This window comes from Sceloporus undulatus, chromosome 1, assembly GCF_019175285.1.
Source record: "Sceloporus undulatus isolate JIND9_A2432 ecotype Alabama chromosome 1, SceUnd_v1.1, whole genome shotgun sequence".
NCBI classification, from domain to species: domain Eukaryota; kingdom Metazoa; phylum Chordata; class Lepidosauria; order Squamata; family Phrynosomatidae; genus Sceloporus; species Sceloporus undulatus.
Window position 1 is genome coordinate 76,023,436 of NC_056522.1, and position 25,639 is coordinate 76,049,074.

The window sequence follows — 25,639 nt, forward strand, 5'->3', positions numbered from 1 at the left end:
GTATATGTAGTGTGAGTCAATTTAGAGAATTAATTTTAAAAATCTATCCAAAATAAGAATAAAATTTATGGTTGAAAAATAAATTCGGTTTCTACTGATTTTTCCCCCACTTGTATTACATGGTGAGAGTTTTAAAATAATGTGGACTTTAGAACTGAATGAAATATTGTGTGGGGTAGGTAGATGGTAAACATTAAATTTAACTAATTTTACAGTATATGTCTGTTCTTAGGTATTCTAAGACAATTGTTATAACATTACTTAGCATTTAAATGGTATTGTACTCAGTATATTCTTGGGTTAATATTTGTACATTTCATTTAGAGTAAAAGGTGCTGCTAGTCATCTGCTTCTTCTATGAACCCGATAAAATCTAAGGCTTCTACTATTTAGGGCCAAACAACATCTAACACTAAACATGTAACTTGTGACTGCATGAATCTTTTAAAATGGTAATCAGGATAAAAACTGCAGGAGGTTTTTTTTTTTTTACCCATTAATTATATCCCCTATAAGCTGATGTTAACCTTGGAAAGGAGGCTTGGATTTATTCAAGGCACTTTGGGTGGAAATCAGAACTTTTTTTCTCTTTTCAGTAATCTCATCTGCACATATCAGGTTTGTTTTCATTAGCTTTGAACTTCCATTCTCAGGGATGATTATAGTTGTTATCTCATCATCCTGCATCAACAGCCTTGACAATGTAAAGCATGGGGCTTTTGGCAGCCTTGAATCTTTTCCCAGGTGCTGTAGTGGTTTGCATGTTAGACTATGACTCTGGAGAACAGGGTTCAATCCCCACATGGTCATGGAAACTGGCTGGGTGACCTCTGACAAGTGTCACTCAGACTCAGAGGAAGGCAAAGGCAAACCCACTTTGAACACATTTTGCCAAGTAAACCCTGTGATGTGTTCACCTTATGGTCACCTTAAGTCATAAACTACTTAAAGGCACACAACAGCGAATTGACTTTTGGAAATCAAGTTATGTTTAGCTCTGTGGTGGCGAACCTATGGCACGCTTGCCAGAGATGGCATACAAAGCCATTTTTCAGTGCACACGGAAGGCAGGGAAGAGGAGGAACAAGTGCACACCATCCGAAGCCTTCAGCTGTCTGCAGAGAGACAGCTGAAGGACTGGAATGGTGCAGAGGGAGGAGGAGGAACAGGTGCATGCCTATTCATCTTCTTCCCCATTCACCCCCTGAGCCTTCAGCTGTTTCCAGAGAGGCAGCTGAAGGCCAAGGAGGGTGGGGAGAAGAACTCATGCCCCAGAAGTCCTGCCCCCAGGAAGTTCTGCCCCCTGCACTGGGTAATACCCGGTGCCGGAAAGCCTTTTAGTTTAGGCGCTCAGTCCCTAAAAGTTGTGCCATCACTGATCTAGCTATTGTGTTTGGTTCAGATGGCCCAGCCATCTGATGTAAAAAACACCAACTTGTGTGAGGGACCTCAGATCATGTGAGGTCCTGGCATGGCATAGGTCAAGATATCCAGGTATAGCAGAGGGAAAATAATATAGTCTGGCCACCATAGCTAGTAAAGATTAGTTCACATTGCTGAAATAGGCATAAGACATCCTGGTTTGGCAGATCAGCAAAATGCTGGATCAGTTTAGTGTGTGGTATAGCTGCCACAATGTACTCTTTAGATTAATTCATTCATAACAACTTCACTATCCATTTTACCCCCAGAAAATTTTCTTAACAATTATTTTCACTTAATACACAAAATAATTTTGACAGCTTTTAGTGTTTGTTTCTTTGCTGTTGGTAACTGAAACATGGCATTTATTTTGATGGCTTCCTGTACCTAGAGCTGGATGAAGTTCCTTCACTGGATAGCTGCAGTGTAAATTAGGTTGAAATGCATTCCATTAGAGAATTCTGATTCATCAGTCCTTTGAGGGGTTTTTAAAAAAGTGACTTAGAGTTTACCTTGTTTATTTTTGTTATGGGCTTGGCTCACATTAAACATAGGCTAGGCTTATGGTTTTGTGAAAACCTCTTTCTCTTTGGGGCATTATCACACCAGGACCTATTTAGCAATAACCATGCTAGTGAAAAGAAACAGGAACAAAAGTGCTATAGCATTCAATATTTTCACACTTTTGCGCTTTTACATAAAAACGCAGGAATGCCATGATTGGTTTTCTCAGATATCAAGCAATAAATCAATATTATTTGGAAATTGGTTGTTGTGTACATGTGTCGTTTAAATGTTGAATTTCCTCGGTTGCTTCTGCTTTCCCTTTAAATGGTAAATATCCCTGGCAGCAGCCCACTGCACTTCAGAATTAAAGTTCCCTGGCTGGTGTGGCCCCTTTAAATTGTAAATATCCCCAGCTGCAGCTTGCAGCTGGGGGAGTGCAAGTTCCTCCACCAGGGTGGCCCCTTTAAATGACCAGGTTTCTTTACCAGTACCACAGTTGAAATGTGATTTGCTTTCACACCCTGGCAATCTCGCTTCAATTGTGGTATTGAGAAGGCTATTCAAGGGATATCCCAGGAATAGTTTGTTCCCTTCCATTTCTAGGTTCTTCCCAGGATAATGACTGAATGAGTGCAACGTTGTCTGAAAACCTGATGCCCAATTACAGTGTGCTCGCATCATATGCAGCTCTCAGCATATGCTGAAAGCCAGACTGGGAAAAGGGGCAGCGCCCCCCTGGAAGGGGTAATGTCGTGCGTGCCTGTGGTGCACACACCCCATTCATTTAAATGGGGCTAGAACATACGTGGACGTCCCCTTAAATGGGGGGGGGGGTCCGGAATGGATCCCCCGCATAAGGAAAGGGCCCAACTGTATGCAGTTATCCCTGGATTTTGGCTTTTTCTTCCCTCTTTTTCTGCAGTGTGATAATGTCCAAAGGCACAGTTGATGATGGTCCACTTCCAGGCCTATCTATGTAGACATATTTCAGTCTTGTGTAGATGCATTTTGGTCATGTTTCAGAACTGGACTTAACAGTGAAACTGTCTTGAATGCGATGATAGATTTCACCTGAGCATGAAATGCAATGCTATGTGAACAGAGTAAGTGTGTTTAGAGGGGATTGGGGTGGACCTAGCACCTTCTGGTTTCACTGACATAAAGGAGGAAAGTGGAAGCATGGCTGAGAATACAAGGTGTTTCTAGTTTCTCTCATACAGACAAATAGCCGGTAGTGACCCCCATGCAGATATGCCCCCGAGGCCTATCCACCTTGGATCCCATTTTTGGGAGAATGGCAGGACATAAGTGAAATTAATTAATTAATTACTCCACCCTTTGGAGGATCTAGATTGTGAACAGAGACACTTTCAAGGTGCTCACCATCCTGTCACCATTTTGACAGGGAATGCAGAGGAAAACAAGAATTTGGGGGTGGCACTTGTTGGAATAGATGGAGGTTTTAAAAAATGTTTTCACATATTTGAGGTCTTTCTGTATGGCGTTAAAATCACACTGATTTTTTTAAAATATGGGTGGCATTATTGGGCTTTACAGGGACTGGTAAAGGGCCTTAGGACGTTCAGGGTTCCATGTCCTCTGCAGATTACACTGGGCCTATTCCTGCTCTAGAATAGCATGGGAAACCCCTCAGGAGGCAAGGAGGTTCAGCAAAATAAATAAATAAATAAATAAATAAATATCTACTGCTTAGTTTCTTAAGTGTGAATCTCTCCTGAATATCAGCTCTCAGAAGTTTATGTGCTGGATTCAATGCAATGTTTTTACTCGTCTCTCAAGAGGTTTTTTTAAAATGTTGTATGAGAACATGACTACCTGTTTCTCTAAACATTACTAGTTTTAGAACAAAATATTATTTTGGCTTGTTTTATTATAAAACTCTTCCTGTTGATACCGATTAAAATTAACAAAAGCTAGGGGAAGCATACTGACCTGTACGTGGTGTATGTGAATGGTTAAAAAATCCCTTTCCCCCCCCAGTGCTAAACTACAAAGCAGATATAAGTACTTTTAAACAGGAGTTATGTTTAGCCCTGAAGCTCTTCCAGCTATGTCCACTAATGTCACCTTAAAGTCCCTGACTATGGCGCGTTACAGACCGCCGAAAAGTGGCGGCCTGCACCCGCCCCTTTCCCAGCTGGATCAGGGCCTCAGCGGCCAGAGCGACAGCCGCTGAGGCCCCGATCCGCTGCTTTCCAGGCTGCGGGGAAGCGGCAAAAGGCCCTTTCCCCGCAGCCTGGAAAGGGGTGTCTTTGGGGCTTCAAGCCCAAGGACACCCCCTGTGGCGGGGAGGAGGAGAAAGGGGCCTCTTGGCCCCTTTCTCCTCTGCGTTGCTGGGCGCAGCCGTCTGAAGGCTGTGCCCAGCAACGCAAACGACAAAAGGAGCTCCATTTCGGACCTCCTTTTGCGGCCGGGGAAGGGGCGCACTATGTGCCCTGGTGCGGTGTGACGACATCACGTCCGCGCTGCCCCATATAGTGGCGGCGCGGTCGTGACGTCATAATGGCGGCAGCCATGTGGAACGGCCACCACCATTTTGTGTGTGCTCCGCGCGTGCTAGGGTTGGAGGCATCCGGAAAGGATGCCCCTTTCTAAACCTAGCACGCGCAGAGCGCGCACTTTTAGGCCCGTTTGTAACGGGCCTATATCTCTTGACTCCTTAGGAGTAACCCATATCTTGTCAGTTTCCTGCATATTAAAATATTCCAGAAGCGAAATATACCTTCCTTAAGTTAAAATTGCTCTTTCCAAGAGAGGAAAAACATATCAATGAAATATGTGGATCCAGTTAATCCACAGCAAGAATGAAGGATACCCTCCTGTCAGGGTCAGAAAGGCAGACTAGGGCTATTCCATTGTTATTTTCATATCCTGAATCAACATGGTAGAAAGGGAACTCTCTTGTCTTGTTTTCTGTCCACATCCATTTTTATCATTCCTCTATGCATGGAGCATAATGTTTCTGAAGAGGGAGAACCCTATTATCTGTGAGCCTGACCACATGAGTCAGAAAACTAGAGCTGTGACAAGTGGATTGCTTTCCACAGTTAGCAAAGGATCTTTGCTTTAGACTCATTGTCCTACACATGTAAGACAGTAATAAAAATGGGGATGGAGGTTGATTGCTCTCAGGAGCTTTCCACCTTTTGTATTTTTTTTTCATCATGTGAAAATAATGAGCAAACAGAAACCTCTTTTCTCCCTAGACATCTTTCTGCCTCATTATGAGACGACAGGCCTCTGCAAAGCTCTCATGTCTGTTCATGGAAGCCATGTCACCAAAAAGAAATGGCAGGAAGAAAACAGGGAGCAAGTAATAGAAAAAGAAGAACTAGATAATATTAGAATGCACCTGCATCCAAAACAAAAACAAATGAGTCTCCCTGCTTGGATTCCACAGTTATTCCTCTCAAGAGCAGAAGATTTACCCCAATTTCACATAATATTATCCTTTTGACAAACTTGCAAGCAAGCCCCATGCAGAATATTCAGATTATAGTTGCAAAAGTATTTCCAAGATCCGCATAAGTTAAGTGGAATGAGGAGGAAGCATATTCAGCATGGCAACTTTCTGCCTGACCTCACTCACCCAGCTAGTTCAGATTGGCGAATTGAGAACCATGGCTTCATTGCAGAAAAATGTCATAAAAATAGCCAAGAAACCAATCAGAGGTACAGAGAGGATGTTGGAGTCCTGGCAAGTATTCTCCTCCTCTAGAAATAGAAAGTGGAAGAATCCAGTACAGCTTTGTCCCCTGAATCAAAATCAATGTAACAATGGCCAGTCCTGATCGGACCTCTCCAGAGCAAATATTATTACCAAGCAGAGAGAAAGGATTTCTGTTAAATATTGTAGGAGGCATTATTAACATCTGTTTTTCCCATTCCTCCTGCAGTGTCTCTAGAGATAAGTACACACTCTATGGAAAAATGTACTCAAAGGAAACAGAGATCCAGTCAGTCTTAGCTAAGAAGCCACTTTCATTCACTCAGATCTTCAGAGAGGACCATCCTCTCTGAAGATCTGAGTGAATGAAAGTGGCTTCTTGGCTAAGACTGACTGGATCTCTGTTATCTAGCTGACTCTCTCGTCTGTCTGTCTGTCTGTCTGTCTGTCTGTCTGTCTGTCTGTCTTCCCCCCTCTCTCTATCTCTCTCTCTCTGTTTCACACACACATACACAGAGGCCTCATCAAATTGTTGATTTGTTTTTGTTTTTCTTACTGGAATTGAGTGTGTGGGTTTTTTTTTTTTTTTTTGTGGGATGCATGCCTGAAGATCAAGGGGTCCCAGAGGAAGGGATGTAACCTAAAACTTTCTGTAATCCATCCCTCAGGAAGGACAGAAATAAGTCTAGGATTTCTGTATTTGTGCCTAATTAATTAGATGACACCCTCTGTTTAGAATGCTTATTGACACTTATTTGTCAGTTTGGTTTATGAAACATTACAGTTTCTCTTAAGCATGCTTTAATTAACTGTAGCTTTATTCTCTTTATGTAGATATATGCAAAAAACCTGGTGAATGCAGATCGCTGTGCACTCTTCCAGGTAGATGAGAAGAACAATGAGTTAGATTCGGACCTATTTGATATTGGAGAGGAACAAGAAGGGAAACCTGTCTTCAAGAAGACCAAAGAAATAAGGTAAAATAGATAGTGGGCTATCCCTTTGCATGCCAGTATCATTACCCAAATGCTATCATAGGCCCTGTGACAACTTTTGTCACATGTAATATCATTCTCACCAGGGTCTGCAACTCCAGAAGTTAGTTCTTCTGGAAATGATCATTGCAATGCCAACACAACTACAGTCTGAAGCTGTAATGTCACTCCCAGAAATTCCATCTTCTGGAGGCAGTCCTTTGGGAGATCATGTGCTCTGTATTGCTCCAAGGTAGGTAAAAATGTGAGTGTTATAGTAAGTTGTAGCTTCTGGTTTGTCAAACATTAACATTTGATGGTAAAAAGTCATTTTCAAACCAAATCATATGGTCAGTTCAGAATGACAGTTGTAGAGCACCATTCCCAATATAATCCATGGCCTTCCTTGCTTATCAAATTTTTCTCTAACTTGTCAGAAAACTATTGGCCTGCAGGAGTGTGACTGTACAGGAGATTATCTCACTGACAATTCCCACTGGGATAGACATGGGCTGTAACCGTAACAGACGGATCTTATCAGACATCCCTGTGGCCGAGCAGTAGGCAGTCGGGCTTCTCCTGCAGCTTTTCAAGAATGGGAAAATCTTGTTCTTGAAAAGCTGCAGGATAACCCTGATTTGGCTACGGGCTGCCTATTGCTGGCCACTGGGCTGTCTGACAAGATCCATCTGTTACTGTTACAACCTGTGTCTTTCTTGACGGGAAATTAATGGTGCAGACTCGATCAGAGGTGGTGGTGGAGTTTGTGACTTGAAGATATCACATCTGCCTACCTCTGTAGCAGTCTTTGGAAGCTATCACTAAGCAAATTGTTTTAATTTTTCTTCTCTTTTTCATTTGATTTTAATATTTACTTATCTTAGATTGAAACTCAGCCCAATTCATGTTTATTTTGTTTCCTGGATCTTATTACTTTAGAGCAGAGGTGGGACAGGTTTGAAGATCAATTTTCTTTCACACTTTTCTTTTAGTTTTCCTGTCTGTGTCTGTCTGTCTGTCTGTCTGTCTCTGAAACACACATACACACACACCTATCTGAGAACTTGGAACACTGAGTTTGAAAATTAATTTGTTACCATCAACAGTAATAACTGAAATTGTTTAGTCATTATTAACTTATTAATTAAAAGGTAGGTTGGGCATGCCATGTGATTTACAGAGAAAAGCATGGAAGTTGTCAGTGTTGTCCTCAAAGGAGCACATTTTGCTGTTGGCTCCTTCAAAAGGGCCCCTTTTGTTCTTTTAAACTTCTCTGCCTCCAACTTGAAATTTTTCCCTTACAAACACTACAAAACACACAATATGGTTGTTACATGGGAATGGTGGAAGTTTGGCTTGTCTAGGAACTATCAGTTTGGGAAAGGCTGTCCTGAAGCATAGGATTTCATCTTCGATTCTGTTTTGCCACTGATTTGCATTTCCCTTTTCTTTCCACCCCCATCAACATATACACAGAGCTGTTCGACAATGGAACACGCTCCCTCAAAGCGTAGTGGAGTCTCCTTCTTTGGAGGTTTTTAAATAGAGGCTGGATGGCCATCTATCAGGGGTGATTTGATTGTGATTTCCTGCATGGCAGTGGGTTGGACTGAGTGGGCCTTGTGGTCTCTTCCAACTCTGTGACTCTATGACTTCACTCACTTTTCAAATGTCTTGTTTGTTAATAACAATAAGGTATGAGATAAGGGTGTATTTCAGTTAGATGTCACTGATCCACCCTAAGGGTAGCAATAAATGAATACTTATAAGGCTTAGTCAGTGAAACAAGGGTGGTAAATTCTTAATCAGAAATATTTTGAGAGCCTCTTAAATATAAGCAAATACTGCATCACAGCTACTGTTTTGATCACAAGAATTATCCCAGTATTCATGGAAAGGATCACAATTACTGTGCTCTTCATCTTAACCCTATACTTGGGACATGAAGAAAAGTAAATTTGTAACCAATAAATAGAAATCTCAAAACATGTCTCAGTTTGTTTTCTTTGATGAAGAAATGCCATTATCCCTCTAGGGCTATCTTGAGTTAAAGGAAGGAAAAATGTTTTTCTTTAAAAAAAAATTAAGCCTCCTCCCTTCTCCACCTCCTTCCAAAAGACTCCTCTGTTCCTTTCCAGAAGTTCCAGTTTGTGTTCCCATTGGGATGTGGGTTTCAGATGATGAGGCTGGGTAGTAGTTATATAATGCGGAGTGGTTCAATTACTCTAAGGCTTCCATGCCTCCTTAATGTGAGTCTGTGGGTGCTACATCAGTCTCCCATTGAATTCCTAGATGATGCTTCTCAGAATATCCTCACTCCTTTTTTCCCTGGTGGCTGTAACATCAACTCAGAGACTCAACAGATAGGTGCTCTGTATTATCTTCTAGTTGGTCCTATACTTCATTCCTGAGGTCAGTTCAAATGGCCTCAGAAATGGGAAATGTTGGGTTCTTTTTTAAAAACTTGCTTCTCCTTACAGCATCCAAGCCTAAGGAATGGGAAAAATAATCTGGGCATCTCCTGGGTCCTCAAGTTATTATCTAGAATTCAAAGCCTTATAGGCAACATGAGAACCTGCTTGTCTTCTTCCACCCCCTGGATCTTGGAAAAGGACAACTTTGATCATTCTAATTAGGGTATCCTGGAAATAGGTCATCCTGGCATATTCCATTTATCATGATTGATATCTAGCATGCTTTTCACGGATCTTCCTTTGTGGAAATCTGTAGAGTTGATATAATTCATCCTACAAATGGAACACAGCCTTCCAAGGCCACTTTTGTAGATGCTGGATCTCTTCTAGACTCCAGCACAAAAAGTGGAAAGTGACACCATCAAAAGCTTTCAGTGTAATCCTCTTAGGTCCAAAACACATTGCAGAAATAATCCAGTTTGAGACCACTTTAACTGCCCTGGCTCAGTGCTAGGGAATCCTAGGAATTGTACTTTATTGTGGCACCAGAGCTCTCTGACAGAGAAGGGTAAATGTCTTACCATACTACAGTCCCCAGAATTTCTTAGCATTGAGCCAGGGTAGTTAAACTGATCTCAAACTGGATTATTTCTGGGGGTTTTTTTTGTGGGTTTTTTTGGGCTATGTGGCCATGTTCTAGAAGATTTTCTTCCTGACGTTTCACCAGCATCTGTGGCTGGCATCTTCAGAGAATTCTCTGAACATGCCAGCCACAGATGCTGGTGAAACATCAGGAAGAAAATCTTCTAGAACATGGCCACATAACCCGAAAAAACCCACAAAACCATGGATGTCGGCCATGAAAGCCTTCGACTTCACAATGGATTATTTCTGATAATCAGTCTTGTTGCACTTTTGAGACTGAAAGTGTACTTTCTCAGATGCATGCAGAGGAAATAGACTCAAGTCTGTGAGAGCTCATGCTACCAGCTTCAAATGCACTTCCTTCTAAGCATATTATGTAAACATATGTGCATCTCTTTATGTCATATGCAGGTTTTCTATTGAAAAAGGAATAGCTGGTCAGGTAGCAAGAACAGGTGAAGTCCTCAACATTCCTGATGCCTATGCTGATCCACGTTTTAACAGGTATGAAATTAAGTAAGCTCATCATATATGAATGCAACACAACTAGCACTGTGTTCTTCTAAAGCAAATTTAGAATTTGGATTTGCATTTATGGCTTTTCAATACAGTTTACTTTAAATAAATGGCAAAGGCGAGTTGTCTTGATACTCTTGGAGATTATTTCTTAATTTAGGAATGGCACCTCTTTCTGGAGCATGTCAAAAGGCCAAGAACAACTGCTTTAAAAGGATAGGGCCCTCCCAGATCAAATCTACCAAGTTAATTATTTTGTTGTGTCAGGTTTGAATTCCCAAAGAAATGCACACTATTAGTTCTAAAATCTCTCTCTTTCTCCCTCCCTCCCTCCCCCTCACTCATTCTCATACCCTCTCTCTCCTTCCCTCTCTCCCACTCTCTCTAATCAACTTCCCCCCACTTCACCATAATCATAGTAGGAATGAAAAGAATATATGGAAATATTTTAAAAGTGTCAAAAATATGTTTTTAGAATGTGAAAAAAACTGAGGAGAAGACTCCTGGACCGACAAGGATCTTTGCAGTTTTGAGAATCTTTCAGTGCAAAATTCACATATGGTTATTTTGCACAGAAAACATTTTCTCTGCAGGAAATAGCATTTTCTGCACAGAGAATTATGTTTATATGCCAGAATGTTATTTTTGTGCATACAAAAAGCTGTTTCGTGCACATAAAATGCTGTAATTGGGGATGTATTTTGCACAAAACTTTTTCATGGGAAAATTGCATAAGAAACAACAATTTCTATACAGGAAACAGCATTTTGCTGACCAACTCATTGAATAACGAGACCAGACACAAAGAACTGGCTTGTAAAATGGGCAACTTTGTTAAAACTCAACCTATTTAATTTTATTTCTTTGAGGACTGCAAGCCCAGGGGGGAGAACCTTGTGCAGGAACAGCTAGTGGATGGTCTGCTCCAAGACCAATTCCCCAGCTTCCAAAAAGGCGAAAACACCTGAGCCCCAAGGGCAAGCCATAATTTGGGTTGCTCCCCAGCCGGCCCTCATCCAGAAGGCCAACCCAAGACTTCCCCACTTAACTCTCAAGACTTAAGTGACAGTTTAAATCTCAGGCCAGCTCCAAGGCAAATCTCTTTCCCTTCGTGTTCAGTCTCAAAGCGTAAACCTCAGTTCCAGAGACCCACCTTCACCCTTTAGGAGGGTGCTGAGGTGTTCACCGAAATGTCTATCTCCCCCCACCTATCCCATGAAGCCTATTTATGACTACACCCTAAGCCAATTGTCCAATTCCCCAATTAACAGTATAGGGTAGGCAAAAACCCTTGGAAAAACAAGGGCAAAAATTCCTACCCGGCCCCAAAGCAACCAGAATGAATCTCACACTCTGGGAGGGTGGGCCAGTGATCAAGGCAAGTGACAGGGAGGTCAGGCAGGAGAGCCTCAAGCAGGCTAAGCCCTGCCCACTCCCTGCTAACAGCCACAGAAGTGTGCCGGTTTTATTTAAATTTCTGGTCTCTCCAATGAGACGCCAGCAAAGCCTTCTCCCAGGACCAGTAGGTCGGGAGAAGTATTCCACACATAAAATAATATTTATATGCAAGAATATTATGTGCGGAAAATGCTATTTTCTGTGATGAACAACCAAGTCCTCATTTTGCATAGCAAAAGTCTTGAATTGTGAATGGTCCTCAAAAACTAGTTTACAAACTTTCTTGCAGTAGGTATTAAAATGGTAAAATTACTAGCTGTTTCTTTGAGAAGAAATTTAGTGAAACATTACATCCCTCCACAGTAGGTCTATAGATTTATACTGTTCTCTTGACCACAGCTCATTGCCTTACTTGGGCCTAATTAGACCTGTGTTTTGTTGTGCTTCAAAACAAACACACAAACACTGATTCAGTTTTTTTTAAAATCTTCTGATCCAAATCAAATTTCAAAGGGTTGCATGCTCTTATAATGATTCCAGAGAAACAGTTTCTGACCTTCAGATGCTCTTGTATCTAAAAGCAAGGTGAAATTTTCATCCTACCTATTCATCATAAGAGGGAAGAGGAAGTCTTAGGGAGTCCCCTGCAGATCCATAGGATTCCATCATAGAGCTCCATTGGATTTCCTGTTTATGTGACCATGCTTTCTCTACCTAAACATTAGCATCTTCTGACAGTCATCATATGCATTCTGTGCCTTCAAGTCATTTCTGACTTATGGAAACTATCATGAGATTTTCTTGGCAGATTTGTTCAGATGGGATTTGCCTTTGCCTACCGCTGAGACTGAGAGAATTTGACTTGTCCAAAGTCACTAAGAGGGTTTCTATGGCTGAGTGGAGATTTGAACCCTGGTCTCCCAGAGTCATAGGCCACCATTCAAACCACTATATCACGCTGGTTCTTTTCAAGGGCCATCATGCCCAGTGTTATTAGATCTTTCACATAAAAAAGTGAATGTATGAATCTTTGAAATGAAAGTCTATTAATTTTTTTCCTTTTCTTTTCCCCCTCCTCATTAAATGTCTAGAGAAGTAGATCTCTACACAGGATACACCACAAGGAACATTTTATGCATGCCTATTGTGAGCCGAGGAACTGTAATAGGCGTTGTGCAGATGGTGAACAAACTAAGTGGAAGTGCCTTCTCTAAAACTGATGAGAACAACTTTAAAATGTTTGCAGTCTTTTGTGCTTTAGCCTTACACTGTGCTAATGTAAGTTTTATTCCATAGAAACAGCCAACTTCACCAGAATGAAATCAGTTCATTTTATAAAACATGTTATTAATATTAATGCTTTTGTTTAGTGAACACAGTTGTACTGATTTGATAGTTAAAAGAACAAAGACTATGCTGATTTTTGGGATCAAAGTTTCAGTTACATTGCTTAAAATTTTACAAAGGCCTTCCATTCATGATCACTACATCAATTTATTATCTCTTTTAAATTATTTCCATTTAGCCCTCAAAAAGACGGCTTAAGTAATGTGACTTAGGATGCACAAATGTTTAGTATAAATAAAAGATTTAACAGGGGGGAGTTAAAATATATTTTAGCTATGTTTGATATATTTATCACTTATAAAAGCATCATATTTTATTTTAGATGTACCACAGAATTCGCCATTCAGAGTGCATTTATCGTGTAACTATGGAGAAGCTTTCTTATCATAGTGTATGTACAGCAGAAGAATGGCAAAACCTCATGGACTGTAAACTCCCACCACATCTCTGCAAAGAAATTGAATTGTAAGTTTTTAAATGTAATTTTTGAACATAAAAGTAAATTACACTTTATTTAATTTGTATTCTGCCTTTCTCCCTGCATGATGCCCACACTTTCTAATGTGACAGTTGTAGCTGTTCAAAGGGTTAAAGTGGACATGCTAGTAAATACATTTTTGAACTGAATGTGATGATTTTTTTTTTAAAAATGCATTAGATTAGCAGATCAACAAGTAGGCCCAGACAGGGAATTTAAAGTTTTCTCCCCTTACTGATATCTTGAAGCAGTATCTTCTTTGGAACTATTTGCATTGAGAGGAACTCCCTGTTGGTCCCAGTTTAACTTATCCTTCACTCTTGCAAAGTCTAAAAATCTCTGCTAAGTCTCTCTCACCAGGGAGTTAGCGAGAGAGAAACTGCTGATAACTCTCTCAGTACAGGTCAGTCATCAGAGAACACCAAATCCAGTGTATGACCTGATATATGTATAGGCTCTGAAATGATCTGGGACAATCCCATCGTTGTCATGGCAGCCATGAGAGATTAATCATTTGTATAAATAAAGCAATTACTTTCAACTGTAACATATCTGCCATGCAGTACTGTGTTTCCAACCCACCTAAGTATTTTACTGGGTTCAGTGATGGGAAAATAAAACACCTGTTGCATACAACTATGGTTCAGGAACACTTAATAACAAAACAATGAGTAGCTCTATCATTCTGACCCTCAACCTATTATTATGAATATAACTTTGGATAACAAGATAAAATACAATTTAAAATGATTGTATTGTATTCTTCCATTTCATGATGTTTGTTACCTCTCAGGCAGTGCACAAATTTGTCATAAACAAGAATTCAACTACTGTAATTATAATCAACAATGCCACTGCTTGCCATTACTGTAATTAAACATTATAAAGTTTCTGGAGACTTACCTGTGGTATCTTACAATCTGAAGTTTTTCAAAATCTCGAGTAGTAGTAGTAGTAGTAGCAGTTGTTGTTCTTGCTTGTGAATAATTTTGTTCAAGTTTTCTTTGTTGTAAGTAATATAAGACAAGTCTCTTCAAAGTTCTGTTCTACACGACTAGTAGATAATTGCACAAGTTGAGGGACTTTCTCCATGAAAAATATTTTACATTTCACTGATACATTTCTTTGGGCAACTTACATAAATTGGGCTATATCCTGAATTAACCCTACCTAATGGGACTGAATGAAGACCATTTTTCTGCCCCCTGCTTCCTGCAGCAGTTCCTCCAGGCTCCTAAAAATGCTACATAGAAGGTTAGAAGGCTGTACTAAATGAGTTGCTTGTTGGAGGTGAAAAGTAGTCTATGAGAAGGTGGGGAGATTTGGTCCCTGGCTCTCATGCATTTATCCATCCCTCTACAGCACTATATAAATAATGTATAATAATAAAAGTATAATACTAAAAGGAAAACCAAAGTGTAAAACAAATATATTCAGTATTCCTAACCATGCAAGTTTTTATCTGGTTATAAAGGAGATACAAACCTGAAATTTTAGATATGGTGGCTATTTTTCTGTGAGCACCTTCTTTATGACAAGGACATTATTACATCAGGTGGGACATTAGTACATGAGGTGGGAGAGCAAAACAATTAAAACAAAACAGATGGTTGCTAGGAGAAGATGACAGCGTAAACAAAATAAGAAATTTCAATTGCTCAAAACTGTTTATCAGTACTGCTCAGGGCCAAGTGTCATTGTGTAGGGAGTATCTCTTAACCCATCTGTCATAGTTCTCATAAATTCTTTCTCCTATTAAGCTTGAGTAAAGATGACTACACCTACTTTATTTGCAGATAGAAAACTGAGGATGGCTGTTTGGGCATCATTTGTAGGGTTTGGGGGCAAAAGCTTGCAAAGGAAAGGCTTTGTCTGTCTTTGAAAAGTAAAAACCACTGGCACTGCCCCCCCCCCCCCAGTGGTGCAAAGTGATTCATACAACTAGTTTAGTCCACTTCAGGGATCTCACACTACTTCAGGCAAACCCCAAAGTTGGAAACAGACCATTCTACCCTAATCAGTAACTCTATACTGTGTAAGAGGCCTGGAGTTAGCATGCCTCCTTATGGTTCCTGAAGACCTTCTTTTAGCTTAGTGCTTTTAGCACTCTACATTGTTCTGATTTTTTCTTTCATTCTTTTGGTGGTTTTAACTGATTTTACCATATGTTCCACTGTTGTATCCCTTGCTACTGATTTTCCTTTCAGCTATGTTAACTTTTGCTCTTTTAGTGTGGTGTTATTAACTTGGTTTTTTATTTTTTTTGGTAATTAGCCATCTAGAGAATGATTAAGCTATTGGGCACTTTAAAAATAAAATATAAGACTGATTATTTGAATAAAATATAATTAGTGCTTTATTTGGAATGGTCTGATATTCCTATTTTAAAAACGTGTTTATGAAGTGTAAAGCATGAATGACACCCTTCTATCTTTAGTTCTCCTAACTGTATGTTTCTCTTATAACAGATACCATTTTGACATTAGTCCTTATGAAGATCTCTGGGCAGCCATTTTTATCCATATGGTCCATCAGTGTTGTGGGATAGGCTGGTATGAATTCATTTTTAAAAATTATTTTGCATCGGTACAATTATCATTTTTTTGTGGTTTATTCGGTGGTATGCCATAATTTGAAATATAGTATTTCTAGGTTGCCTGTTAAATTAGACTGCTATAAATGTAGGATCTGATTTTATGTTTGTATGACATTTTTCATTGCTTCTGTAAAACAAAAAATCCTTAGTATCAATTCATACAAAGTTGTGCTTTCAATTCAAGTAAATCGTTGGATTGATAATATTTTGCAGGTACATTGGTTATAGATTATAAATGCAAACAGTTGATGTGTGAACTGAGATAAAAGGAAATATTTGTTAAAAAAATTACTAGCCAACTCACATATCAATTATATGTAAAAATGCATTATCGGTTAAATGAAACAAGGTCACATGGAGAAATTGTTGGTAATTATGATAGAATATAAAAGACAAATAACACAGAAGAGCAGCAGTCAAAACTGCCAACAAACAGAAGTTCTTTTAAAAAACAACAACAGAGGATTGCAATTAGTAAATAATTTGGGAATATATTAAGGTATTAAGTAAGCAATGAACAGACAAAACTTGCTGATTGGGAATAAGAAATAACATTAAACAATACTATAAGTAGAACAACCAATTGAATTGCAACATAAAATAGAAACAATACAAAAAACATATATAAGCATTTCTGAAAACTACATAAAGTACTGTAATTACTAGCTGGACAGCGGGTGCACAAAATAAGCAAGACATAGTAGATCTCAGGATCTCCCCCCTCCTCAGTAATGTCTCCAAAGCCCTCTTTTCTTTTCTTTAGAACTGAAGTTGCAGTGGTTTATCGGTATTATTTTGTTTAATTTATTGTTGTTCTAACTAGTTATTGTGGTTTTAATTTAGATATGCAGTTTAATAACTTTTTAAGGGGAGAGGGAAATATATTGTTTTTATGCTGTATGTTATTTTAATGTTGTAAACCGCCTGGATTGGTTTGCCACAGGGCGGTATATAAATAAAATTTATTATTTTATTATTATTATTAGAAAAGCAATTAAGCAGTTAGATACCTTTTAGTTCTTTTGGTTTGTTGTCAGATTATGGGTGTATATACACTGTCCTGTGGAATTCTGGAACCTGTAGTTTTACAAGATCTTTAGTCTTCTCTGCCAGAGGTTGCTGATGTCTCACAAAACTACAAATCCTAGGATTCTGTAGGATAGAGGCAGGCCAGTTTAAATGGCATTTTCAGAGAATGCTGGCATGGAAGAGAGTAGGGTATATGTGCTGTTAGTTGAGAGGAAGTGATTTACATGTAAATCAGTGTATTGTTCTGTTGTTGAATACCAAGGTCTCAGGCTGTCTATTTAATTAATGATCCATTGTCTTTTGGGAAACCCCCCTCACCCTGGGTGGTTTTCATTTGCATTTGCTGGGTCTTGATTTTGGTGTTTTTCAGGCCTGGTAGCCAAACTTTGTTTACTTTTAGGGTTTTTTCTTTCCTGTTGAAGGTTGTCCAGGTGTTTATGAATTTCAATGGCTTCCCTGTGCATTCTGACCTGATAGTTGTTGGCATGGTCCAGAATTTCAGTGTATGGTATTTTATGCCCAGGATGATTTATAACGTGTTCTTCTACTGCTGATTTTTCTGGCTGACCCAGTCTGCAGTGTCTTTCGTGTTCCTTGATTCATGTTTAAACACTGCATTTGGTGGTCCCTATGTAGAGTTGTCCACAGCTGCACAGTATGCGGTAAAGTTTTGCAGCCGTGAGAGGGTCTCTCCTATTCTTTGCTGAGCGCAGCATTTGCTGGATTTTCTTGGCCAGTTTGTAGACCATTTGGCGGTTGTGTTTCCTCACCAGTTTCCTATTCTGTCTGTGACTCCTTAGATGTATGGTAAAAATAACTTCCCTTTGGGTGGTTTACTGTAGTTAGGACAATCAGTTGTGTGTAGGCCTAAGCATTTCACACACACAGAAACCTGTCAATATGTACAAATATATAATCAATTGCACATAAATGCTGCACATACTAAACATGTTAGCCTTTGCCTAATGTGCATTACTGATACCATTTTGGGCATTCTGATACACACATGGAAGTCAGAGAAATAAAAAGAAACAGAGCACTTGAATCAGTTTCAGTCCCAAACCTTTCAGTGCCTTGGGAAAAACCTTGGAAAAATTGGAATATACTAAAATGTTGTAGTTGTGTGCCTTCATGTCATTTCCGATTTACAGCAGCCCTAAGGCGAAACTATCATGGGCTTTTCTTGGGCTGAGAATGTGTGCTTCCCCAAGGTCATGTGGTGCATTTTGATGGCTGAGTGGAGAATCAAATCCTGGTCTCTGGAGTCATAGAACTTTACCGCATTGGCTCCTTCCATTCCGTTCTGAGCACGGAACGGAAGGAGCTGGGACGAGTGGGGGACGGATTTTACTGCACGCACCTGTCCCTCATTCGTTCCGTTCCCCCTCTCTTCCATTCTTAATCCATTCCAGAGGGGGAAATTTTTGAGAACTGTTCTGAACAGTTCTCAAAAAGCGTTCCCTCTGGAACAGAATGGGCAGGGAAGAGAGGGGGAACGGAACAAGTGAGGGATGGGTGTGTGCGGTAAAATCCGTCCCCCACTCGTTTCCGTTTCCTGTCGTGCCGGGCCGAGAACCCGGTGCGATAATCTTCATAGTCCAGTGCTCAAACTCTACTACATCACTCTGGCTTTCAACTAAATACAGTGGACCCTCGGTATCCATGGGTGATCTGTTCAAGACCCCTGCGGATAACAAAATCTGCAGATTTTCAAGTCCCATTGTCTTCAATGATGGCGTGGCTGTGCCACCATTGGGGACAATGGGACTTCACCTGATGCATCCTCTCTCCCTCCCTGCTTTCCCCGAGTTGGTGGGTGGCTGGCAGCAAAGGATCTCCGCCACTGCTGCTGCTACTGCTTCCTCCCACTCCTTCCTCCTCCTCCTCTGTGGCTTCCAGTGGGGATCCTGAACCAGTGCAGGGTGGGTGGGACCTTCAGATGGGACTTCTGGGGCCAGGAAAATTGCTGTGCGGGCAGGGAAAGTGCCACACAGGCTGTGAAAAAGGCCACTTATCACCTGCCGGAGACCCTCCCAAGGCACGGAGCGGCACTCGTGTGGCCCCAAGGAGTGCCTCCAGGGGCAGCCCCCCGATGACATCACTGCTCTCACTTTTTTCTGCCTCCTTTGCCCTCTTCTTCCTTCCTTCCTCCTCCTCCTCCTCCTCTGCTGCCTCCCCTCCCGTCTTGGTGTCTGCGGATGCTTAAATCCATGGATGGCAAGTCTATGTATATGGAGGGCCCACTTAACTTTCCAGTTACTGTATCTGTAAACCTAGGTTCTTACTGCAAAAACTGAAAATTCACTATGTATATTTTAAAGATGTAACAGCAGTAGTACAGTGGGCTCTTGCTATCCACTGGGGTTTGGATCAAAGACCTCCCATAGATACCAAAATCCATGGATGCTCAAGTCCTATTATAGACAATGGGGTATTAAATGGCATCCTTTATATAAAATGGTAAAATCAAGATTTGCTTCTTGGAGGTTTTTTTTAGAGAGGAGAGGGAATATTTTCAAGCCATGAATGTGGAATCTGTAAACACGGAGGACTAACTGTATGTATTTTATCCACTGATGCCCTTTTGAAAGTGGGGAGAGATTTTCCATTTACAGAAGTGTCTTTGATCCAGCTCTGCTAAAGCGTACCTCATGGAAGAAACGTGGAACTTTTTTTCATTTCTGCAGTCTCTCCATAGCATCTTCCATGTTCCCTGCCCTCTGAATGGATCTCCCTACCATTTGGAGCAGATTTTCACAAGGCAAAAAAGGCAGTAGGAGAAGAAGAAATTGATTAAAATCAAAGGTGGGTTACAGACCGCCCGTTTGGGGCGGCCTGCACCCGCCCCTTTCCCCGCTGTATCGGGGCCTCAGCTGCCAAACCGGCAGCCTCCGTGGCCCCGATCCACCACTTTCCAGGCCATGGGGAAGTGGCAAAAGGCCGCTTCCCCGCGACCTGGAAAGGGGTGTCCTTGGGGCTTCAAGCCCCAAGGACACCTGATGACGGCGGAGAGGAGGAGAAAGGGGCCACTTGGACCCTTTCTCCTCTGTGTCGCTGGGCGCAGCCATGTAAAGGCTGCGCCCAGCAACGCAAACCCCAGAAGGAGCTCCGTTTCGGAGCTCCTTCTTACGCCATGGAAAGGGCGCTCTTGCGCGGCGCAAAGACGTCACATCCATGCCACCTCATTTGGAGGCGGCATGGTCGTGATGTAATGGCAGTGGCTGTGTGGAACGGCCACTGCCATTTTGTGCACGCTCCGCGCGTGCTAGAGTTGGGAGTGTACAGAAAGGACGCACCTTTGTAACCCTAGTATGTGTGGAGCGTGTACATTTAGGCCCGTCTGTAATGGGCCATAGAATCATAGAGTTGAAAGAGACCACAGGGGCCATCAAGACCACCTACCATTCAGGTACACTAATCAGAGTGCCCCCAACAGATGGCCATTCAGCCTCTGTTGAAAAACCTCCAAAGAAGGCGACTATACCACACTCCGAGGAAGTGTGTTCCACTCTCAAATTGAGATTTGGGTAAAATCTCTTCTTCTGTAGTTTGAATCTAGTGCTCCATGTCATAGTCTCTGGAGCCGTGGAAAAAATAATTTTCCCTCTTTGAAATATCTAAGTATTGCTATGATGTCCCCTCTTAACCTTCTTTTAATCAGGCTAAACATTCCCAGCTCCCTAAGCCACCCTTCATAGGACATGCTTCCAGATGAGTCAGCTCCTCTTCTGTTGGTAAGGGTGGCCCTTTACAAATGGGCATCCTAGTACGTACTCTGTACGTACTAGGGTTTCCGGTGGGTGTCTCTTCTAGACGCCCCTAACCGTAGTACGTACAGGTTACATACAAAATGGCGGCGCCCTGTCCACATGGGCGCCGCCATTACAATGTCACGACCACGCCTCCTCCAAATGGAGCGGCACGGACATGACGTCCTGGCGCCGCAGAAGGGTGCCTGTGGTGCCCTTTCCACAGCCCCGGAAGGAGCTCCGTTTTGGAGCTCCTTTTTGGTTTTGTATCACTGGCGTAGCCTGTACATGGCTGCGCCAGCAACACAAAGGAGAAAGGGGCCAAGTGGCCCCTTTCCCCTTTTCCCTGCCACTGTTGGGGTGTTCTTGGGGCTTGAAGTCCCAAGGACACCCCTTTCCAGGCCGCGGGGAAGTGGCCATTTGCTGCTTCCCCGTGGCCTGGAAAAACGGCGGATTGGGGTCTCAGGGCTGCTGCTGTGGCAGCTGAGGTCCCAATCCGTCGGGGAAAGGGGCGGTCTGTAAACTGCTGGTGTTTGCTGAATTTAAACTCATTTTGCTAATACAGTGCACTCACATCATATGCGGCTGAAAGCCGCGTGAGGAAGAAAGGGTGGCACATCCCATAGGGATGAATGGGGTGCGCGCACTGCCACGCCGCCACATACATGAGCCCCATTCATTTACATGGGGCTCAAGCATAGGCATTATTTGTTTTACGCGGGGGAGTCCGGAACTTATCCCCCGCGTAAACAAAGGTCACACTGTATAAAGGTATGATTCAGTTCCACTCAAAATTAAATTGCTTATAGAAAGAAGACATGGAAGAAACTGAAATATCTGAAATTACTTAAATATGTCTTACTTCTCTTTCACGCTTGTGGTTTATAGCAGTTTATTACCACTTTAGGGAGAAGGTGGGACTTAGTTTCTCAGTACTGAAACATGTTTCCTGTTAGGACAAATCATTAATGTAGCAAAAATCCACTAGAATTAAAACATTAGAATTAAAACACATGGCGGCATCCTATGGAATCCTGGAATTTGTAGTTTGGTGAGGCATTAGGTCTCTCTGGCAGAGAACTGTACAGAGAACTGTAAGTATTTTACTAAACTCAAAATCCCAGGGTTCAGTAGCATGGATTCATGGCATTCAAAGTGGTATGAAAGCCTTATAACTGTGTAGTGTGTAAGAAATTTTAGTTCTGATTGGCTCTCCTTCTGTCAGTATTGTTTAGAACCAACCTAAAATATAAAGCCTACAACAATTATTTCCCAGAAGTGACATAAGAATGAATAGGAAACAAACAAATTATTCTTTCAAACTGCTTCTAATGCTCTGGGAAGGAAAATGTTTTCTGTCCTAAGTGACTAAAGTATTAAGGGCTATCAGAATCTCTGGATATTTTGTTATGCTTCATAAATAATATGGGAGATTATTGCACACGATAGATAGATGCGTGTTTAACCGATCAATGATGGATTTTACTGCATTCCCCTGTAGGCAGTCCATATGCAATGCAGGCTTATCCCATAGCTTTTCAAGAACAGGATTTTCCAGTTCTTAAAAAGCCATGGGATAAGCCCAGGCTGCCTATGAGAAATACAGTAAGATCCATCATTGATGGGTTAAACACGCATCTATCCCATCAGGGATAGTCATGTGCAATAATCTCCATGGACAACTACAGCAGTGTTATTGTCATCACATATAGTATCATAACTTCTTGAGGGGAAGCTGTGGTTGCATGTAGATCAGGCATTTCGTATTCTGAACTTTCATTACTGCTTCCATAGACATTAGAGAATTTACAATTTGCAAAGACTGAAATAGCCTTCCTTAGTCTTTCATATATTTAATTCATGTTTTTATTGAATTAGGGAAGTATTAGGGGTGTTTTCAAACATAGACTGTATTCATGTTACCAAAAAGGGATAAATCTGTAGTCAATTTCAAGTTTAAATTTATACCTGTTTATAGTATGGAATAAATGTAATTACCTAACTGCAGTTTCCCATCAATAGTTTTTATATAATGTAAAAAAAATTAAAGAAGTAGTTAAAACAATACTTCAACACCATGCATTAAAAAGCATAGTTTGAGTGTTAGTCTGTGACTCGGAACATCAGGATTTGATTCCCAACTCAGCCATGAAACCCAGTGCATGACCCTGGACAAGTCACAGGCTCTCAGGGGAAGGGAATTGTAAACCTCCTCTGAACAAATCTTGCCAAGAAAACCTCACAATAGATTCACCGTAGGGTCACCATAATCTGAAAATGACTGAAATGTACACAACGAATGGTACCATTTTTCAAGAGAAAATAGTTGAGTTTAATCCCCCCACACCCCAGATTTCCTGTATTCTCACTCCAGAAGCTGGAATAAAGGGATCAGGAAAATCCTGATCTCTGCCCTCTCCCCATTTTCCTTCAGTCCTTCATATTTTTGGTATGAGCAAGAATTGATCCATCACTTCCACATTAAGAAAATTAAAATGAATAGGACAATTCCAACTTGTTCAGATCTCCATGTGTGCTTCAGAGCCCTGCAGAGCTTTTTGAATGGGAGAGTTAGTGTTTTCCATCAAACTTACCTCTTTTAAAATGTACTTGTTTTATTTTTAATTATATTTTATTTTCTCTTTTCGTATGTGTGAGCATATGTGTGTATCTCAAAACAAACTGATATTCTGTTATGAGTTTTGACATATTTACAAAGTAATTTTTAAAAATTACAAAGTAAAGTTTGGAATCACAGTGTATTGGGGATACATGATAGAGTACTAACTGAAATGTCAGGGACACATATTACATTTATTTCTTACAAATGTCTTTTAAAAAAAACAACCCTCAAGGAAAGGTTTTATGGAAGATATATTCTGTCAGATTTTTCTGATGGTAGACTGTTTTGTAAACTATGTTTCCCTTCTAAAGCACACAGTCATTTCAGTATAGTTCTGGCTTCAATTTTGCTCATTTTTAATTTGCTTAGTTCAGTGACGTCCCTTCCTCTGGTGTCACTCTGGTGAGGCGACCGGGGGGGGGGGGGCTATCAGGGGGGCAGCAGTGGCCGAAAGGGTCCTTCTTTGCTGCTGTGACAGCTTCCCCCTAAAAAGGGAACTACCACTGTGGTGTGGCAGGGAGGGGTGTACTCATCCTTGTCCTTCTCCACTGTTACGGACTCCTCCTGGAGAGGAATCCATCACCATGGCAAAGGCAAGAGAGGTGCACTCACCCTTTTCCTTCGCAGCAGAATGAGGGTCCAATCAGGTGCCACCCCTCTTCTGAGGTTTCACCCAGTGTAAGTCGCACCCATTTACTTACCATATATAAGTCTAAAAATTTATGCCCAAAAATTGACTCCAAAATCCCAGGTCAACTTATTTACGGTATGATAATATGATAACAGCCCTTTCAGATTCCCCTGTGTTGTGAGGAGAGAGTTCCTTTTTCTCTTGAGCCAAGCAGAAAGAATCCTGGATGATTAATTGCTGTTAAACAAACAAACAGAATTCCTCTGCCACCCGTGCTGTCTGCTGCTGTCTGGGGAGTCAAGAGTGAAACCACAGTTGAAACGCTGAAGCAAAAAGCCGCAAGTAGAGTTCCTCTTGCTACGTGCAGACATTCACACACTGAAGGAGCCTCCAAGTTTTACCCTCGGCTTATTCACAGGTCATGGCAAAATGCATAATTTTGGCCCGAAAACCTGCCCTGGACTTATACATGAGATCGGCTTGTAGTCGAGAATATACAGTAGCTAGTTTATTGCTTTATCTACAATCATATATCGGTTACAAACAAACTGGATACTAACTCCTCTTAAATGTCTTCCCCAGCCTGTACAAAATATATGTAGGTTATTTAATCCAGATGAAGGCAAACATCAGGTTTGGAGAATCTGCTTAGATTCTTTTTCTAAACCCCTTAGATGCAGAATGGTGGCTCAGGAGGGCAGTAACATGGTACCCTTAAAAATCAAGGGTACAATCAAGGAAGTGCTCAGGCTAGGAATTTCCAGTACCAGAACTGAGCTCAAACTCATGTTTCAGAATGATTTATTACTAATCCCATCCTCCAACAAATTTAAATGCATATCAGCATTCTAATTTATAAGAGGAAAGATGTTTTCCCCCCTACTACTAGAAGTCAAAGCCCTTACTGATTTGCTACAAAGCATCCAGGGATTGTCCAGTAGATTCCAACATTTCTTCTGACCACACCTACCAGCATTTGTGGTTGGCATCTTCAGAGAAGATCTCTGAAGATGCCAGCCACAGATGCTGGCAAAACATCAGGAATAAACTCTTATAGAACATGGCCGCATAGCCCGAAAAACCCACAAAACTATGGATGACGGCCATGAAAGCCTTTGACTTCACGTTCCAGATGTTCTTTTGGTGATCAAGCTTGACTCCCTCCAGAGTGCCCTTGGTATTTTCAAGCATCCCAGATGAAACTTTTAAGAAAAGCTTGCTTATTTGTTGAACTGTTGAAGTGGTCAAACTTTTTTTTGCTGTTTGAGAAATTAGTGAACCTCACTGCAAACTTTGAATTCTGAGGGCTTTAGGCAAAATAAGCAGTGAGTGCAAAGTACAGTTAATGGTTATGGGATTATCACCCTCATTAAACAGAAAGCTATCTGCTGTAGGACATGTGTTCTCTGTTTCTATTTTTTGGTTTAACGAATTCTGAAAATCCAGATGATTCTCCTTTTGAGCATCTTCCACAGAGTTGACTTGTACTCCTCATAAAATAGGATGCATTCTACTAAATTAACGTTCAAAACACTAAAGATATGACATATTCTATACATATTATTTTTTGTTTTGAAAATTCATCAATGTATGAATATTCATCATATACCCATCCCATTTGC

At 41.1% G+C, this 25,639-nt stretch overlaps 1 protein-coding gene across 8 annotated transcripts in view; it reads left to right on the forward strand.

Moving 5' to 3' along the window:
* The window catches only part of PDE10A (phosphodiesterase 10A), a 398,987-nt gene that overhangs the window by 342,043 nt on the left and 31,305 nt on the right, over positions 1-25,639 (forward strand). For all 8 annotated transcript variants that reach the window (XM_042479399.1, XM_042479409.1, XM_042479371.1 and 5 more), the window contains 5 exons: positions 6,452-6,594; positions 10,062-10,154; positions 12,656-12,842; positions 13,234-13,376; positions 15,858-15,941. In XM_042479399.1, the coding sequence (XP_042335333.1) occupies positions 6,452-6,594; positions 10,062-10,154; positions 12,656-12,842; positions 13,234-13,376; positions 15,858-15,941 (650 nt within the window). The remainder of the gene's footprint in view (positions 1-6,451; positions 6,595-10,061; positions 10,155-12,655; positions 12,843-13,233; positions 13,377-15,857; positions 15,942-25,639) is intronic.